Genomic DNA, 20,026 nt, shown 5'->3' with positions numbered 1-20,026 from the left:
ACCTCTCTTTGGACACTCAGGGCTCTCACCTGCTCTCCTGCTGCACTGTCCCTGTCCCTGTCTGCTCTAGCAAAGCTGGAGATTCCTGTGATCTCTGTGGATCCCCAAGAGAGGCAGTGATGCTCTCCCCACACAGTACCTGCTGAATGAGCCTGTGTTTGATGGTCTGGAAAAAGGAGAAAAATTCAATGATATCCTCAGCCCCAGGTGAATTTAACTCTGGGAATTTGGAGTTTATTTCTAAGAAGTTGTTAGGACATGTTCTACAGTTCCTTGGTAAGACAGCACCAGCTGTGTGAAACCCTGTCCTGAAGCTGGAGAGATGCACTGCTCTGGAGAAGGCTGAAGAGAGCTTTCTGGGTGGTTTTAAGCACATCTTCTCCAGGCTCAGGAGGAAAAGGTATTTATTATGTCAGCTCTGTGCCTCACTTTTCCTCTCTTTCTGTCTCTCAAGCACGTGCAAATGTACTCAGGCACACACTGCAGGCAGCAATGCAATCATTATTTCAAAAGTTTTTCAATTTTAGTAGCTTTTATTTAGCAAAACAGAAGCCAGCACATCAGCACAAACTGGTGTAGGAAAAAAAACACCAGGGGAAAAGCAAATAATGCTGTAAATAATTCAAAGGCTGTTTGTTGATTGCAATTCCTTTGATTGGACCTCCAGGGAGAAGGTTGGCATTACTTTTACGTTTTTCAGCATCAGCATCCCTTATATAATCTGTTCTGAGTCTGCCAGGATCCTGAGACATGACACTGAGGCTGCTTGAAGATTATGAACTTGCTTGGAGTCCTCTAATTTCCCTTGGTTTTCCCCAGCTGGCCTGATCTAACCAGAAAGGGCTGAGATGGGAAAGGATCCAGGGGCTGACAGGTGTGAGCAGCTCTGTGCCAGGCTGGGGACACCAGGGGGTTCTGCAGTATTTCCAGGAGCCCAGCTCTGTTTTTAGGCAGCAGTGCTGCAAATTGTGCCCTGTTTGTCACACTGGGGCCATGCAGGGCTGACACAGTGAAACACCACAGAAATTTGGGCAGCAAGAGCAGACTTGAGACATGTCCTCAGCATCTGAGAGACCCAAGACAAAGGGCTGCCCTGCTGCCAAAATACAGCCCCCATGTGCTTCACAGCAGTGACATTCACTGATCTGTGCCTTGTCATGGTGCCTCAAATGAGTGTGTCTTTCCTTACATTGTGTGCAAAGCCTGGCAGATGAGCTGCTTTTTTTGCTCTTTTGAATGAGACAAAACAAGAAGAACACCAAGAAGAAAAATAATAACCAGTGAAGGAGATAACCCACTTCAAATATCTTATATAGCATAGAGATTTTGCATGGTGCCACACCATGGTCTATGAGGCAGCTACCGCTGCTCATGTCATGTCAAGCACAAGCAATGGTGGGATACCACCAGGAAGGGCCATGGCAGTTCCCAGCTTGGATTAACTAAATAAATGAATAATCCTGCTCACATTCCCTGAAGGAAGCCAGTTTGCTATGAACTACACTACAGGCACTGGGTGGTTTCAGTTGTGAGCAATCATTTCTCAGGCAATAGCAGATTCCCTTTCAAACAAAGCAATTGAAAAAGGTAAATCAGGTCAGATGCCAATATTCTGCTTGTTCCTCACAGCTCTGGGGTGTATGCAGTTTCATGGGTGCTTCTGGATTTTTCTTGCTCCAAATTGATTTCTGCCCACTAATTTACTGTGGCAAACAGCTCAGGCCTGGGTCAGGACCATCACCTTGGGCTTGCAGCTCTTCCTCCAGCTTTGTCTTGCAGTCGCTGACCCACAGCTTGTATGCTCTCTCCAGGGTCTCTTCACTGGTGTCATTGAATATCTCTGGAAAATAAAGAGTTGTAGTTAATAGGGCATCCAGAGGAGCTTTTCCTGCCTGCACACTCTGACTGCTTGTGGCAGAGTCTCTCCAGTTTGTGAGAATCTGTTGTCCTGTGTGTAGAGACTGAGCTTCATGGGAATGGTGTGAATGGGAACTGATGGCAGAGATCACAGCCTGGGCCTCTGCATTGCTTCTGTGCTGGGGGTTGGTTGGCTTTTGTTTTTAAATCTTGTAATTAAGAGTATTTAATCCCAGATATTGAATAGAAATTGTTTAGTTTGCAAGTATTAGTTCTAGGCACAGTAATACATTAAGTTCCTTTTGCCAAAGACTATTTAACAAAACTTTTCAAGTACAGCAAAGGAATTGTTTTTCTCTTTTGCCCTTGCTGGTTTGTCTGCCAGAGCACTGCATTTACCTTTGCAAGGTGAATTGGTTAATCATAATGCAATTAATTAGACTCAGTTTTTAACGGAGCTCTGGGTCTTGTACACAAGAGGGATCCTCTCTCTTGATGGCTTCATCAAGATGTGAAAAAGAGCACAAGAAATGCACAACTGCAGGGCACAGAGCACATTTTCCAGGATTTCCCTGCCTGCCAAGTGCCCTTCTGGGGTCTCCCGGGGGTCCCTGGGTCATACCTGCCACGCCGAGCCCGGTGGGCAGGGGCATGCGGGTCTGTCCCCCGCTGTGCTTGAGGCGCTCCCCCAGGGCTCTCTGGATCAGAGCCCAGCTGCAGCCGCTGTGCCACACGGGCAGCTCCAGGCCCCTCATGCACTGCAGGATCTGCTCCTTCTCCTCGGCATCCAGGAGCCCCCGAGCGTGGGCCACGTACGTCATGAATGCCATGTCGACGTTCACAGCTTCCCCGTGCATCAGCGACGGCAAAACCCTCTGGAACACGGCAAAGGTGGGTGGCAGAAGAGGTTTGGGGTGGAAGATGGGAAATAAATAGGGTTTATTTCTAGAAGCGTCCCTGAAAATCGACATTTGACTCACTGCGGTTGCTGGATGTTGGCGTCTTGTGATTTATGGGTTGCTAGGATGATCCGTTTTGCACGTGATTAATTGCAGCTAAAATCCCCCATAGGGATCCAGGGTCTAATTCTCCTCCCTTCCAAATCACTGGTAGAGCACCATGGGATGAAGGAGAGAGCTCTGAATTTTGGATAAGGTCTAAGATTTCCTCCCTCACTCCTCGATAGCAATTTCTCCCCAGGAATATGGGCTGTGTCTCCATGCCTTTGTGCTGTTACAGCTCATGTTGGTGATTTCTGGTGGCTGCACTGAAATCTGGTTGTCTTTGTGCTTCAGTAAAAGCCCAGAAGAAGTTACAACTGGCCTGAGGTCTGAATTGGAAAGAAGTGGAGGTGTGGGGGAAATGGGCAGGAGTCCCACCAGGCTGGTGTATTGGGTGATCTGGGGTAGCATGTGCAAATCTGGAATTTCTCTCGCCTCCTTTGCACCAAGTTTTCATGCCGCCCATTGAATTATTTCATTTTGTATTTAAAGTGGATGTTGCAATATGAAGTCTGTCACTCACCATTTCCAGCTCTGGGCTTATAAGGTGTCCAAAATCCACCAGTCTGTCCAGATCATCCTCCCAGAGGTTGGGAGCCAACTCTTCCAGCATGGTTTCAATGGCAATCCTGGTAGTCTGCAGTGCAGCATCCCCATGGTCAGCCAAGCCATTGCAGGACTGGAACTTGGTGTCCAGCAGGTATTTTCCATGGCTCTTGAGCAGGTCAAACAGCCCCTTGTGTTTCATGAGAGCCATCTGGGACAAAGAATAGAAGAGGTAATTAAAGATAATTATCTGATCCTTGTGTGTGCTGTTGGAAACTTGAGTGTTTTGGTAGATTGGACTGCAAGAACATGTAATACATTAGGAAAGAAATATCTACACGTGGTACATGGACAAGTTCTACCTCTGTAACCTGAAAAGGTGTTTCTGTAGACAGTTCCTGGTTAGCACAAATACATTTGGTGTCTATGGAGTGTGACCTGGTGGTGTCACACATTGTCAATCTGATGAGTGAAGGTTGTGCAAAAGGCAGTGTGGAAATACCCAGTGGGATTCTGGTAAAATGGCAGAAATGATGGGAGCAATGGTGTGAAATTTCCCCCGATACTGGGCAGCTCTGCCCATGCTGGGAGTTTGCTCCATGCTCCCATAGCCTAGCAGGTGGTTTGTAATGAGATTTGGTTATTTGTATGCCTGGAAAGAAACTCGAGACTGGATGGTGGCCAGCCTCAGGACAGGGAGTGGGTGGTGGCCAACTCCAGGACAACTCTCATCTAATCCTTGGGTTTGCTCTTCGGGCAAGGGAAGGTGAGAAAACACTGCAGCGTGGAGAATATGAGGGTTTAGATGTAATCTCCTTGTTAGAAGTTCATATTTTTTCCCTCTCTGACTCAGGCATTACCCCCTCCTGCAGCGGGGAATGGTGACCTGAGGGTTTCACAGTGCCTGCCAGAAACCTCCAGATATCCTGGGGATTTCTCACTGTGCAAGCACTGAAAATTGCTGCTGATGAACTTGTCTCTAATACACTTTAATAGCTTGAACTCTGCTTTATCAAAAGTTTCCAAAGCTCTCCAGACATAAAGCCATTTAGTGTGCACTTTCCAGGTAATTTTAGAAGCAGAATTTGCCTCACAGGAGATTGATTGACCACACTCGACATACCCAGGGGGGTAGGTACAAATGATCTTGCAGATTATTAATCCCCAGTATAATGAGCCTCAGATCCTCTGCCAGGAGTTCATTACAGAATGCTATGGATCAGCCTCAATGGAAAGATGAGGCTTTTCTTGCCTGGTTTTTCTGTGTCTCCAGCTGGCTGTGAGTTTTGGAGTTTCCTCTGCAGGGTTAGCACCTAACACTGAGTGTAAGGGATGTTCTAAATAGTTTAGCAGCTGCAAAAAAATATGTATATATAGACTGAATGAGAGTTAAAAGTCCCTGTGCAGGCTTGATGGCCCACCTGATTTCTCTAAGTTGTTTATACAATGCCATGGATGCTGCTGGATATTTTACTTTTCAATACTCAAATGAGCCTTATAAGAAAGGACAGACTGTTTAGAAGGGCCTGTTGTGATAGAAGAGGAGATAATGGTTTATGCTGAAAGAAGATAGATTCAGGCTGGTTGTGAAGAAGAAATTTTTTACAGTGGGAATAGTGAAACACTGGAATGGGTTTTCCAGAGAACTGGTAATTGCCCCATTCCTGGAAATACCCAAGAACGTTTTAGACGGGGCTTTGAGAAACCTGATCTAGTGAAAGGTGTCCCTACTCATTGCAGGGGCATGGGGCTGTCCTCCAAAGATCCCTTCCAACCCAAACCACTCAGTAATTTCACTTTTAAAAACTGCATTCCGCAAAAGCTCATACCTTTAAAATTTCCCCGAGGCCATTGGAGATGTGTCGCCGAGGGATGCTCCGGATGAAGGATCTATCCAGGAAGCTCGCCACGGGTGGGGTGTAGCCCCCCAGCTTGTTCTTACACTGCAGGAAGTTCACCCCATTCTTGGCCCCCACGCTGGCATCCACGTAGGACAGGAGGGTGGTGGGGACACGGATGTAGGGAGTGCGCCTGCGGTAGAGCGACGCGGCGAGACCCACGATGTCCAGGCACACGCCGCCGCCGATGGCGATGATGGGCTCCGTCCGCCGGTCCAGGCTGAAGTTCTGCACCTCGTGCAGGATGTTCAGCACCAAGTCCATGGATTTAGTTTCTTCAGTGGTCGGCAGGGCGAGGATTTTGTGCTGGACGTTGTTCTCTTTGAAGTATCGCCTGACTTTGGAGCCGTAGAGTTTGTCGACGACTTCGTCTATGACGATGAAGCGCCGCAGTTTCCTCTTGCTGGCAGAGATGAGCTCTATTTGCTGGGGGTCAGTGATGTGACCCCAGAGCAAAGTGGTGTTAGAGGGTTCCAGAATGTTGTATGTTTCTACCACTTTGTAGCAAAAATAGATGGGAGCTTCAACGATCCAGGAAATCCCACCTTCGGAGACGCACTCACCTCTGGCAAGGAGCAGAAAACAAGGTTTGAAATCACTGTGCTCCTATTTGGACCTTTGCATGTCTGAACTAGTTTAAGGATGTAGCTGAGGGGTGAAGAATGTCGAGTCTCCTGCCTGTGCACTGCTGAAGTGAGGGGCTGTGACTCCTGGGAGTCAGGGCTCAGCAATTTTATTAATGGAGAAGCTCTCCAAGGTCTTAGTGAAGAGTTAAATGTCTGAATCCCTACCTGGCATTAAGAAGATACAGACAAGGAGAGCTGGAATATATTTTTCACACTTGAAGTTGAAAACCCATAAAAAAAGACCCAGCCAAATAATTTCAGCCTCCGAAAAGGGAGTGGGGAAGAGAAGAGGTTGCCAAAATTGTCTATATTTATGGAGGAAGCATCCTATGATGATATATCTGGGTGATAGGAGTTAATTTGTTTCTCTCTGTCTATACACAGTCACACACTTCCATTCAGAGCAGTGTTTCTACTGTGTTTTAGTCAAATTAGTGGATCTCTACCTCAAAAAAGGTGTGATAGAAATAAGAAGTTCTCCCAGAGAGGAAAAGGAAATGATTTGGGGGTTGGGAAACATTTCCATACTGGAGTTTTCAAGAATAAATAAAAGCCAGAATTTATTATCCATCTAAACCAGTGAAAAACACAGCCCTACAACCCCTTCCTTCTGTGGGATGGGCAAGACAGGGGAAAAACAAATTTGGAATCAAAAAAGGAAAAAAAAAACAGGCAGAAGGAAATAGCAAAATGTTTTAATATAAGACTGTTTCTTGAGCTGCAGTTTGGTAAAAAATGAAAGTTTCTGTGAGCCTCTGTTTTGTTTTCTGAGTGAGCAGCTGGCTCATTGGATAATCAGATTTCCCTACATGCCCAATTTCTTTTCACATGCCTGAACATTCACTTAGAGGTTGAAATAGATGCTTCTCTGCTTTCTTTGCCAAATCATCTCTAAGTCTGCCCTTAACCCTCATAGCTGTTTCAGAAAACCAGTGGGGATTTACACTTTCCAGAAAATTTCTTCTGGGCTTTTCAAATGTGGTATTGCAAAAGGCATTGTTGTGTACATTTTAATGCACAAAATATCTACCTTATAGATGTACTTTAACTGCATGTGCATCCATCCCTGGTGTGTGACCCTTCAAGAGGTTTGGAATATTAGTTGGTGGAGTTAGCTTTGGGTGCTGGATTGTACAACCAGCACCCATTGCAGCCCCTCTGCTGTATGAAAACCATAGTGAATTTGGGGCTGAACATTCCCTTTTGGGGGTATACGTCATTTGAGGATTTTTCTGGGTGTTCTTGGGCCCTAGGTTCATCTTTCTATTGAGGTCCAGCAGGCTGTTTTTGGGTCTGCAGAAGTCCTGCTCTACCTCCTGCAGCTCTGCCTGAGCGATGCTTGTTCTTGGTCACTGCTCACTGCCAGCACTGGTCAAGGTCCCTCTGACCTGGCTGAGAAAAGGGTTAGACTTGTGCCATTAAAATCTGGGCATGACAAAGGCTAGGAATCTTCTGACATGCCAAACAGAGCTGTATTAAGAAAGATCTGCACCATGAATGGGGCTCCATGCGCTCGTGAAAATGAGTATCCAGTAATTAAAAGATAATTAACTGGAGAGATGTACTATCAGCAAAGAGCTGTATGTATCCCTGGAGGAAATTTGTCTCTCTGCTCTGTCTGAAGCAGCGTTAGGTGACTTCTGCAGTTTGAGAGATGTGTTAAGGGTTTTGCTCCTGTCAGTGACAGTTTATTTTTCCCACCTGTGCATTTCATTTCTCTGCGACCACCTCTATAAACCCATCCATCTCCCATGCCTGCACATGAGATTTTGCACACACAGATTGCAGGTTCACAGAGGTGGAGAAAAAGAGCCCAAGTGCAGCACACAGACCTCCCTGTGTAAGCTTTTCAGAAGTTTAGAGAAAAGTCCCATCTACAAAAATGGAAGCTGTGGATAAAATTCCCTCTGTAGCTCTGAGCTGTGCCAAGGAGCACAGCAACCACCCGTGCTGCCCTACTGAACATGTTCCCAAGGACACCTTCCCAGGGTTGTACACACAGGTCAGCTTGGACAGGGCTTGGAGCACCCTGGGCTCATTGCAGGGGATTGGACTCGATGACCTTCGAAGATCCCTTCCAACCTGAACTATTCTGTAATTCTGTAATTCTGTAATTCTGTAAAATTCTGTAATTCTGTAATTCTATCATTGCAGGTTGAAGCCGCCATGGTACCCAAAATGTTTTTTCCCATCCCACCAAGAAGACTGCCCAGTTTGGTTGGCAGAGCAACACAGGCTCCTTCCCATACTCACATTTTTGCCTCAGAGTGAGTGATCTCGTCCTCATCACTGGAAAGGGCTTCTCCTTTCTTGACGCGGCACCATGTGCTCTTGACTCTCACCAGCTGGAAATCCGTCTGCTGGGGTTCCTGGGGCATGGTGGCTGCTGGGACTGCTGGAGCACAAGCCTCTTCTGACACCAGCATGCTTCCAGAAGGTGAAATCTCCCTATCCAGAGATCTCCCATCACCAGGGTGCCTTTGAGGTCCTTTTTAAAGGTTCCAGGGTGACCAGGCATTGGGAGGGGAGCTGTCGTCTCCATGTGAGAGACTAATTACAAAACTGAGATTATCTAATCTGGGATGCACGTTTGGGGTGGCAGGAACGTTTGAAGACACGTGTGACTACCTGGACAGGGTTGTGTAATCAGCTAGTTTTGTAATTCTTGAGAAGTACAGTAGGAGTGCATACATTTACTTCCAACATGATGCCCTACAGCAAATGTAAAGTTATGAAAGGCAGTTTGTGTGATTCTTCACATCATTCAGGAACCTCCTTAGCTGAGCAGAGTCTCTGATCTGGCTGCAGCTCTAAGCTGCTCTTATGGGATGAGACAGAAGCAGAAGCATGGGGATCAATACCAGCTGGTTAAACCTCTTTTGAGCTCACATTCTTGGAATTCTCTTGAATTGAGGAACAAAACTATATGTATATAAAATATATATTTTAGCTTTTATGGTGGGCTTAAAAAAATTATCAGAGGGAGCTTATCTCCTGAAGGGCTGTTTGAGGCATGAGCTGAGTTTTGATCCCCACGTGACTGGGGGATGCACAATTCACTTTTCCATATGATCTTCCAGCTGGGGCTTTCAGAGGGCCCCGGGCTCAGGTTGCCACACAAACTATTCCCTTGGCATACAGCTCTGTGTGCTGAGCACAGGAAGATCTTCCTTTGATTTCTCCAGCAGTGCCTGAAGGCACAAACCCATCTTTGCCACCTTCTCAGCCGTGTTTCTGAAAGCTGTCCTTTTTCAGAAACAAAGATCAAGAAAACCAAAAACAGATGTAAAAGCAGAGGCAGGAAGAAAATGGGTCTTTAAGAACCCATTGGACAAGACTGTGCCATTGCTTTGAAGGCTTAATTTCAGCCAAATTCACTTGGAAATCTTCATCTATCTCAAAATTAATATTGGGAAAGAGCTACAAGAACAATCTCCAAAGCCATGCAGCCCTGCTCCTGGAAGTGTCTCACTGCTGGCTTCATCTCCAGATGGCAAAGCTCTTTGCAAAGGGGACAAAAGGACTGTTATCCCCATTTCGTAGAAGAAGAAAATAGAGTCCCAGAAGTGAAACAACTTGCCCAAAGTCACCTTAAAGCTGGTGGATGTAGATTAGATGGCACACTAAAGCTCGTAGCCTGTTTACCAAATACTAGTCTGAAATTTTAACTCCCAATCTAAACACAATTTTTATTGCTTTCTGCAGGAACTGAAACTCCAATGCAGTTTGTTGTTTACTAAATCATAAAATAGAGTAATCTTAGGTATGCCAGGAGCTCTGCTCTTTTCATCTTGTTTATTTGTTTTAATTAATAGCAATACACTCAGCACTGAGACTTCTTTTATTTGCTTTCCTTTTACTCTTTCATCGTGTGCATTTACTTATTTTCTATTTATACTTCCCTGTTCTATTCTGGGGGCACTGAAATATCTTCTGTTACATTTGATAAGCTGACAAATTAACTTTCCACAGTCCAGCTGCTTGCCAGCGCCAGTGACTGCCATGTCTCTGTCCCTTCCATCCTGCAGAGGGGCTGCCAAGAGCTGTGTGTGAGCTCTGCCAGCCTGCTCACCTCCCCTGCCCAGCCCTGGGCTCTCTCTGCACACTTTGTGGGATCATTGATTCAGTCCTTGACTGAAGTAGCCCAGGGTGATCCATCCCAGAGGTGAAAGATGCTGTTCTGGTTATGGGGGAGTCCATATGTCCTCATTGGCTTCAGTTTGTGTTTTATCTGAGCAAAAAGGAGGTGGCCAGCCCACCTTGGCTCCATCACATGCTCTTTAAGGGCTTTAATTCCTCACCAGCCCTTTCTGCCCAACTCTGCTGCAGGTCACTGCAGGCTTTTGGATACCTTAGATGTTCCCACTGATTGCTCCTGGTGCCTCCCTCAGCCAGTCCATTCCTGGGACCATTTTTGGGTGCAGATCAAATGGTATTCAAGGGACACAACCTGCCCCAGGCAGTGCAGAGTCCTGGACCCCAGAGCAGAGGCTATTCCAGTGTTTGGCTGTCCAGGGCAGTGGTGACCTTGTGGCTAAAGACCACTGTAGATAGTTTGGGGTTCAGAGTCCTGGGACATTTTTGGCTCCATCCATGGTGGTTTAGCCAGGACATGTCTGTGATATGTAACTAGAAGGTTATGAAACTGCCAATCGCTTCCTTGAGAGCCAGCAGCTTCCCAAGGTCAGGATGTGAACTTTCTTACGTAAAGCAAAGGCGTTGAAAGTCGGCTCCTTTGTTGTGCTTTTTTTCGTGTCAGATGCTGTTGGATCTCACCTGCTGCCTGTGTCTGGGTGGGACAGCCGGGTGCAGCCCCAGCCCGGGGCCATCCTCCCTGCACAGCCTCTCCCCAGGGCTGTGGCTCTGCCTCTGATTGAGGGAGGAGACCTTGTCCCCTCGCCGGGCATCGAGCACCGACTTCTGGCTGTGCAGAGGCAGCAAACCCACCGCAGCATCCTCTGGGGACAAGAGGGAACATGCACAACCCTTCAGGTAAACTCCCTGTGTGGGGTGGGGAGCTCCAGGAGAGTGGTGTGACAGGAGGGGACGCCGCGTGATGTCCCTGTTCTGTGTGCCCACCTTCCCCCTGGAGATGGGACCTGCAGGCTCTGTGGTTCTGCAGCCAGGAGCAGAGGGTGGGTTTGCTGGGGAGAGGAGAGAGGCTGAGCGCAGGAGATGGGTCTGCAGGAGCCTGGGGTGCAGGGAGAAGGATGCTCCCAGGAGAAAGGGATGGTGGGGTGGTGGACACTCACAGTGCCAAGAGAGCTTTGGCTGTGACTAATTTCTGATGAATTGCAATGCTTGCTTTATAAATAATTTCTCTCCCTAATGGAGCACTGGGGAAATTCAGCTTTTCTGTTTCTTTCTACCCTTTCTACCCCTGCAATGTTTGATGGCCACACACTCAGGTTTTGGCCACACTGCTAGGCCACCCTTGTCCCCACATGTGCCCAGATGTGTTTACACACTAATGCAAAAGGTGAGGGCTGTGAGAAGCTGTTGACAATGCCTGAGGTGCCTTGGTGAATGTGATGGCTGGAACTGTTCAGGATGAGTTTAGCAGACTGGATTTCCAAGGGCTTAGCACAGAGCAGCTCCTGCCAAAGAGCTTGGCACTGGAGCACCAGCAGTCTGGCAGCAAAGTGTTCAGGTGGATCAGTCAGTGCTCTGCCTGGCCTGGGAAGGAGGGCTTTTTTGGAAGGCATTGCTGGGGCTGCAAAACAGATCTGAAGGCTGGAAGGGGAAATGAGCATAGTCCAAAAACAGGAACCAAAGATTTTGTCTTTTTGGTCTCCTGTCTTTCCTTTGTTTTTGCCAAATCCAGACTGTCTTCTTGTCTCTGTGCCTCCTCCTGGGCAGCCCCCTGTAAACAGTCAAGTGTCCTCCTCTTTTCCCCACCTAAAAAGTGCTATCCAGGTACAAACTGCAGAGTTTAATTTTGATTCTGGAGCAGCAGGTCCCTCCGTGGCTCTGCACTGCCTGTCTGCTCAGGAGACACTGCTGTCCCACACACAGAGCCTTGCAATCCTTACTCCTGACTTTGGTGTGAACCAAAAGTGCCTGATTTCAGAGAGAGTAGAAGCTGCAATTTATTATTCAGCCTAGTTTTAAAACAGGCTGGCTGTGCTATCAGCACCTACCCAGGAAGATGCTGGGAACCATCCTGCTGGCAAGAATGGTCCGTTTTAAGAATTGCATTTTATTTCTTTATGAAAGAAATAAATGACCTTTTATTTCTTTATGAAACTGCTGGAGACTTAAACCAGCCTTTTCCTGCTCTTCCATGGTAGGGCCATTTTCAGCATTTTCTTTCTCTGAATGAGCTCTTTTTCTTTTCTGCTGTTGATGATAATGCACAACTAGATAGGAAAGGGAAAGAGCTGTCTGTGCACACACAGAGCCATGGGGAGGCAATCAGGCAATTTAGTTTAGTGCTTAATATAGTCCAGCAGTTTGCTGGCATTGTGTAAAACCAAACACTGAAGTGGAGCACTTTTTGCCTGGAATAACCTTAAAAAAAGCAGTACTTACATAAAGTTTAGCTCACTTTAGTGCTCAGAGCCTTGGTCTGGGCAGCCAGCCCTGAGCGCTGCTCTGACTTGTCTGCTGCTTGCATAAATGAGGGCAATTGTGACCTCTGCTGTTGGCCCAAAGCATCCCCAGGCTGCAAAATGTGCAGCACTCCCTGCAGAGGTTGTGTAATTGTGGATGGAGGGTTGCTCCTGGCATGCCATGCCTGCATCTCCCTGCAGCACCTCTTGGTGCTCACGTTTGGTGTTATAACACAGGTTACAAAACAGCTGAGGCTTGTTTCCTCCCCTCTGTGTGCCAGGCAATCCGTGTCTGTTACTTATCCAGAAGCATAACATGATGATTACTAGAAGCCAACATGGATTACTAACATGTTTTTTCCCCCTAAATTGATGAAAAGCCTCAGAGTGCTTGGCAGGGAGGATGAGAAGATCCCAACCTCCAGCATCCTCCAGCTGTGCAGTGGGAGCCTTGGGATTCTCCCTCATGTGGTGGTGAAAATGCTTCAAAAAGGGTGTGTGTCCTCTCAGTGTGGAGCTGGGCTGAGGTCAGCAAACCAGCATGGTTTGGGAAGAGGATGGTTATTCCTGCAATTCTAATTATTTCTAAAACTGCTGGAAGGGATACAAGCTGGCACTGATGGGTATAGATTAGGATGATATGTAAATCATCAAATCACTGAATGGTTTGGGTTGAAAGGCACCTTAAAGCTCATCTCATTCCACACCCTGCCATGGGCAGGGACACCTATAACTATTCCAGGTTGCTCCAAGCCCTGTCCAGCCTGGCCTGGGACACTTCCAGGGATGCAGGGGCAGCCACAGCTTCTCTGGGCAGCTTGTGCCAGGGTCTCACCATGCTCTCAGCATAGAATTTTGTCCTAATATCTAATCTTAACCTCCCCTCTTTCCGTCTGAAGCCATTCCCCCTTGTCCTGTCACTACATGCCCTGTGAATAGTTTCCCTTCATCTTTCCTGCAGGCTCTCTTCAGGTTCTGAAAAGCCACAGAAGTAAAAGAGATGTCAGATGTCCTCCTCTCACTCACTCCACATAGCTCTCTGCAGCTTTTCTATCACAGGCAATAAAAACCCTGCCAGGGGCAATCTGCTCCACCCCACTTACACTCCCAGCCTCTTGGCCTGTGTCTCTGAGATGCTTTCATAACCCAGCACGTTCTCTTCCACTTGAGGAGTGGGGGAGTTCCTCTGAGCCATGCCTCTCTCTCTGGGGCTGTGGTTTACTGTGATCCAAGGTGGATTGCTGTGATCCAAGGTGGATTGCTGTGATCCAAGGTGGATCATAAAGGTTTTCTGGGGTCTCAGGAAGGGTTTTTTGCCATGAGCAGCATTGCTGTTGCCACCAGGGCAGGGTGATCTGGATGCTGGAGATGTTCTCACAGCCTTTGTGTGGTGCACAGCAGCCTCTCTGGCACACACACAGCTCAGGGACACTTGTGCATTCCTTTTTTACAAAGCTTCACCCACTGCCTGCATCTCCTGCCTGGTTGGGCAAGAGCAGTTTTGTAAGCATTCTGTTTTCTCCAAGAAAAATCCTACCTGGAGGAGTGGGGATTGTATGCAGTTGTTTGGTGTTTGTCTTGGAGCTTTAAAAGCAAAATTCATGTACTTAAAACATTGATAAGCTCTGAGTGGAAAAAGGGAAAATACATGAGAAAAAAATGTATTAGAAGTATAAGAATTTTTCCATTTGGAAGGTTTTCATGATCGTTTTCATAGTCCTTCAAATACCTGTATTTTATACAAAAATAAAGCCCACCTGTGTTTATGTACACTAAATTCCACTTCCACTGATTCCAGCAGTTACAAAATCATTATTCTTCCCTATAATTTCCATTTCAGAAAGCCCAGCCGGGCACATTGCTGAGAACCTTCTCAAAGCCAAAGAAATAGCCCTGAATGACTCTCGTGTACCTGAACAGCTCAGGAATTACTTACAAAATGCTCTTGATGTTGCTCTTGGCCTAGACCCTTACCTGGATGTGATGGCAACTCCCAAGAGGTACAGATTTTCCTCTCTAGCCTTGTGCTTTTGTCTGTGATGGGATGAGTATGTTGCTGGATTTTCTGTCCAGAACATGCCAGAAACATGGGGGACAGTGGGAGGAAGGATTAATGAGAGCTTAATGCACCCAAACACCTAGCAAAGTGTGCATGGATGTGAGTGTGAGCCCACAGCCTGGAGGAGAGGAGGGAACTACAAAAAGCTTTAAATTTTGGCAGATATTCTCCCAATTGACTGTGGCAGTGTCTGTGCTGGAGCTTATCCTGGGGAACACCAACCTCCACACAGAGACTGCTGGAGGCTCAGAGGGTGAGCCCCTGGATCCAATTTGTGCTGGGATAAATAAAGAGTGAGGAAAATCTGCACCTCTGGATCCACCCTCTTAATAACAGCCTTTATGTGTGGCTTTTATCTCCAAGCACTCAACAAACATTAATTAATCTGCTAACTAAATTACTCTAGTAACTAAACTAATTAATTAAACTAATTTAAGGTATCATTAATTCAGAAGTCCAACTGATACCCTCATTATTCTTTTTTTGAGCTACAGTATATTACCCAGCCATGTGGGGTCTGCTAAACAATTCCCATTTATCAGTGTACATTTTGATATGTGGAAAAAGCCAGTTCTGTCTAAAATTGACAATGTGTAAACTGTTCCAGGCTGTGGATTATGGGAACGCTGAGTGTTCTCTCTGTTGCTGAAATAATAGCTGATAGTTGTTTGACTTACACTTGCTGTAGGATAATAGCTATACATTATCTTATTAAAGTTGTTAAAGCATTTGTGAGGGGCAGAAAAGAGGTTATATGAAATGTTCTACTCTTTAAGTCTTGGATTATCTGAGTGTGGCTGACACGGGTTATGAATTCTTTGTCATTTTACTGAGGAGTGGAGGGGGGGAGCTGGAGGTAAAAGAAACACTGAAATGGCTCTAAATTCTGGCCTGCAGAATGATCACCATCCATTTCTGGTGGTTACTTTCTTCAGATGGGGTAATCTAACCTGTCTGGAGGCTATGGACTTCTTCCAGTCATCTATTGCCTTCCCTCTGTAATAGGTAGCATCTCACTTCATCCACAGACTTTGCCACAGGCCTGGCTTCTGTGAAATAGCATCTGAAGACATCCTGCTTTTCTGGGCACTTTGGGAGGAAAAACATTTTTTTTCATGTCTTGTAAAAATATTTAGATTTTATATCTTTTCCCCTATTCTGCTACGAAACCTTATTTTTGTCTGAAATAAAAAAAAAATGATCCTTGAAGAACCGAACAAAACCTGGTTAGGGTAACCAGAGTAATTTACTCCAAACCAGAAGATAGATGGAGACTTGTCTGGGACCAGCTGGAAATGGGAAAAGTTTGGGGTTGAACAGTGGGGAACTCTTTCCTTTAATCCCGTGGTCCCTTCTTCCCAAGTCGCTATGGCTGGGGTGGCTACCAGGACTGCCAGGTCCTTTTAGGACTGGAATTTAGGATACTTGAGATGCTGCTGGGCTAATTTTTCATGGTCATGCACAGGTGGAACTTTTCCAGGAGTTCCCTTTTGGTTGCTGCTTTTTATGCTGGACTCTCAGATTTTGGTTGTTATCGTAATATTGAAACGTCTTTTTTTTTTTTTTTTTCTCAGAAAAACTTCACCTGGCCACATCCCAGGGGATGCTGAAGGAGCTGAAAGCAGAGTCAGGCTGCAGGAAGGACATTCCTCTGGCTCTTTGAATGGCAAGTTGGGCAAAGTTGGTCAGCCAAGAGGGTAAAATTGCACCAAATTGGTGGAAATATTTTCACTGAATTTGGAGTTATCACCCTGTACTTTGTCTTGAGTAAGGAGGGGATGAATGCCATGGAAATGTGCAGAAAATGTGGAAAATTACTTTAAAAAGAAGGATATGAGCTTTCTGTGGGCTTTCATGTTCCTTTGGCATGAGTTTTCCCTGTGCCCTACCTCTGTATTCACTCACACAGGTGCTTTACCTCACAGTGCCAGCTCCATCCCCAGTGAGCAGCAAAGAGATCCTCACCCTTCCTGGAAGGGAAAGGGAGGGAAAAATACTTCTGCTTTGGGTTCAGGGTGTCTGATAGGGGTTTGTGTGCTTTTTGTGGTGGAGGTGGCTGTGGCCAAGCATGGCACCTTCACAAGCAGCAATAGCCAGGCTCATATCCCCTTATAAAGCCTATTACACTAAATCTATTCCCAGATTCATTCTTCCCAGATGTTCTCATCTTTGGGGTAATAGATCATCCCAGTGAAGTACTCTTATAATCTATTACACTAATACATTGTTCGACGGACACCACTGATGATAAATTTCTTAAATGATGGTGCTGTCTGGGGATAATGACTCTAAGAGCAAATGCAAGGTAATGTAGTGATTTTTTTTTTTTTTTTAATACTGGATTCCAGAAAGAATATGGAACCATCTCAAAGCCATTTCCATATGGGGGGAATGTTAAAATATGCAATATTTCAAGCACTATTTAACAAGCACTTGAACAATAGCAGCATTGATGATAAAGGTTCTACATTTAAAACCAGTCCCTTTATTCTGTTGTCTTTTAGCTGCATTTTAGATGAAATTTTGTCAGATTCTGTTGTTAAACCCTTATTTGAGAGTGTTTTAAGATTAGGGTTTTTTTTTTTTTTAACAATCACTTAAAAGGCACATCTAATTTTCATTGTGAACAAGGAATAGCCTTTCTCATGGTTTTATTTTCAAATTTTCACTCTTGTCTTTCCGCAGGCCAAATTTTTAGGATGTTTGTTCATGTGATCCGAGCCAGGAAGATTTTATTAATTGGCAAGCTTAAAGGTTACAGTATCCTTGGTATTGCAGAGGAATTGCCAGACGATGGCAAAATCTTTGCCTGTGCAGAAGCACCCTATGTCGGAGTGAACAGCCAGGAAGCTTTGGATTGTTCCTCAGATGGCAAAAAGATAAGCATGCGAGTGGGACCAGTGGCAGACACCTTGCAGGTAAAGCCAGCTGGAAGGGGACTTTGGGAATCCTTGTGCAGAGCACATGAGAGAGTTCCAGGCAGGTCCTATTTCCTGCCCACAAGGTGCTGGGTGGTGCCCTGGTTTGCTCGCAAACGTGTGAACCCTGAGGTTGTTTCTTATTCTCGGTGTGTGATGGGGCAGCTCTGTCACACAAGGCAGTTTTTCTCCCTTTTAACTGAAATCCTGCAGCTGTTTGATCAGAGGAATCACAGGCTCTCAATGCAGGTCGATAGGCTTCAGTGGCAGTTTAACTCAACATGGGTTGGCTTTGTTTCAGATCCCTAATTCCAAATATAACAAACAGGAAGAGTGTATCTGTGCCCTGCTGAGCCAGCTTTTGAGAAGGACAGCTTGCTCCCAATGTTCACAAGAATTGGGAAAGTCCTGGAGAAGTTTGTAATTCTGCCAAAACCTCTCACTGTTTTCCCCCACTGCAAGCTCTCAGAGGAATTAGACTGCACTTTCTCACTTCCAGAGCAATGTGATAAGCCTCAGACAAATAATGCATTAGCTGTACTTGTTTCATTCTGACTGGTGACTTTGTCCCAAGAAAGAGAAATCTTATGATTGCTGGCAGCTCATTTAATTCCAGTTTGTGGATCTCCAGGACCTTGCTGTGGGTCCAGCATGACACAGGTGATGCCCATACCAGGTTCATTAAATAGCCTTTCTATTATTAATACAAATCAATTTGATCTGATTCCATTTTCAATCTGGATGTGTCAGTGTGAGCCTGATTGTAACTTTATTTGCATTAGCAGGTACCATATTTATTTCTAAAATGAAATGGCCAGGAGCTTTCTGACCTCTGGTTTCCATGACCTCCAAGTTTGATAAAAAAGAAACAAAGAGCTTTGGAAGTATATGAATAAACGAAATGTTACAGATCACCTGCAATGTGCAGCATTTAAAATCCCAGCTCCCCGCAGTGAGTGTGAAATTAATTGAATTGCTGTTGCTCTCTAGTGCCCATTCTGTGCAACTGACTTACTGTGACTGAATTAAAATATCTAGAGGCAGGCAGAGTACATGCTGTGTAGAGATTAAAGAAGGGAGCAAAGACATGAAAATTAAATCCTTAAAACAGAATGTTGCAATTGATTTTATATCCTCCAATTGCAACACGAAGGCACATCCTGACCCCAGTTCTGCAGGTGCTCAGGACTTCAAATACCTCTTGGAGCTGTTGGGAACAGAGATGCTCGTGTTTGGCAGGAGAGAGCCCAGCATGGGAACACCTCTCTGTGCAGGATTTCTGTGCTGGGCTCTGAACTTTTGCTGCTCATTGTGGCAGCTGTTTTGTCATTGCTATCAGGACAATCAGGATTGTCCTACAGCTTTAATCCACAATGGCTGTAAATGCTGAAGCAATGAATTTGTGGCCTCTCTGGTGCCTTTGCATTTTGGGCTGCTTGAGGTTCGCCCAGCTGGAGGTGTGGAAGAGGCTCAGGCTGTGGACAGAGTGCTGCCTTTTCCCTCCAGATGACCAGTTTAGGTTGGAGAGGGATGAGGCTTCCCCTGCTGCCCCATGAGCAGCTGAAAGGCAGGAGGATGAGGCAGTCAGGGCAGGAGATGGGTGAGGAATGGCACAGCACAGCAGAGCTCTCACAGCTCAGCTTCACAGAGGAGGTGGAGAACATTTCTGTCCCTGACAGTCTGTGGGGAGCCTGCTCTAGAGCACAGCTGGTTAACATTTATTGAAAAGCACAGTGAAGAGCAGGAACAAGCTCTGGCAAGGATGGTCCTTGCTGCCTACAGTGTCTGCAGCCCTAGGTGTCATTCTTGTCCCTTTGGAGAAATTAGAGGGCAGAGATGGTCACCCACCACTTGCTCTTTGGAGGTGTCTGATGCAGCTTTCTTGCTCTGGTGATGATGGCTGAATTTTGCTTCTAAACTGAGCAGAACAGGGCAGGATTTCTGCTTGTCTGCTGCTCCTCAAATTTTTTTGCAGTAATGCCAACTCCTGGGAGTATATTTACCTTGCTGCACTGGTCCTTTCAAAGCAAGAAAATGTCATATGATCAGTTACCTGTCAGGGAATTCCATTCCTGCTGCATAAAGCTATGATTTGAAATGTCCAAACTGCCAGAAGGTGTATGATCTCTCCCTTCTGGTGAAAAACTAGTCCACCCAAGAGTTGTATTTGGCGTGAGGTTCATTTGGTACTTGAAAGCACAGTGATAAAAATCCACCTTCCCCAGAGGTGAGGGACAGGCACAGCCAGGCTGGGTGAGGTCCCCACCAGAGCACAGAGCTCACACAGACCACAACACAACTCTCTGTGCCCAAGGGCCTCAGGAATTTTTCATAATATTTTGAAATGTGGACTGAGGGGAAGATTTTCTTTGGGTTCAGTCTCAGGTACAGGTGTCTTCAGTGGGAATTAGCTACCTGTTTGAGATGTGCTGGGTCAGGATTTAAAAACATTTCCCAGCAAGATCCTTAAGTCTGAACTCTGTTGAGCTGTGCCTGGATAATGTGCCTTGCCATGGATCCGCTGCCAGCAAGAGCCTGATCCTGCACAAAGAGCTTCCTTCAATCCCCAG

At 46.1% G+C, this 20,026-nt stretch overlaps 1 protein-coding gene across 1 annotated transcript in view; it reads left to right on the top strand.

Annotated features, from left to right (window-relative positions):
• Window positions 1-14,342: 14,342 nt before the first annotated feature.
• Window positions 14,343-20,026, top strand: part of LOC146431552 (uncharacterized) — a 29,488-nt gene continuing 23,804 nt past the window's right edge. Inside the window, exons 1-3 of the mRNA XM_085072155.1 lie at window positions 14,343-14,479; window positions 16,113-16,204; window positions 17,224-17,456. Coding sequence (XP_084928281.1) covers window positions 14,463-14,479; window positions 16,113-16,204; window positions 17,224-17,456 — 342 coding nt within the window. The 5' untranslated portion in view covers window positions 14,343-14,462. The remainder of the gene's footprint in view (window positions 14,480-16,112; window positions 16,205-17,223; window positions 17,457-20,026) is intronic.

The sequence above is a fragment of the Lichenostomus cassidix genome, chromosome 12, assembly GCF_008360975.1.
Source record: "Lichenostomus cassidix isolate B80296 chromosome 12, HeHo_3.0, whole genome shotgun sequence".
Classification (NCBI taxonomy): domain Eukaryota; kingdom Metazoa; phylum Chordata; class Aves; order Passeriformes; family Meliphagidae; genus Lichenostomus; species Lichenostomus cassidix.
This window is presented reverse-complemented; position numbering and strand designations above follow the sequence as displayed.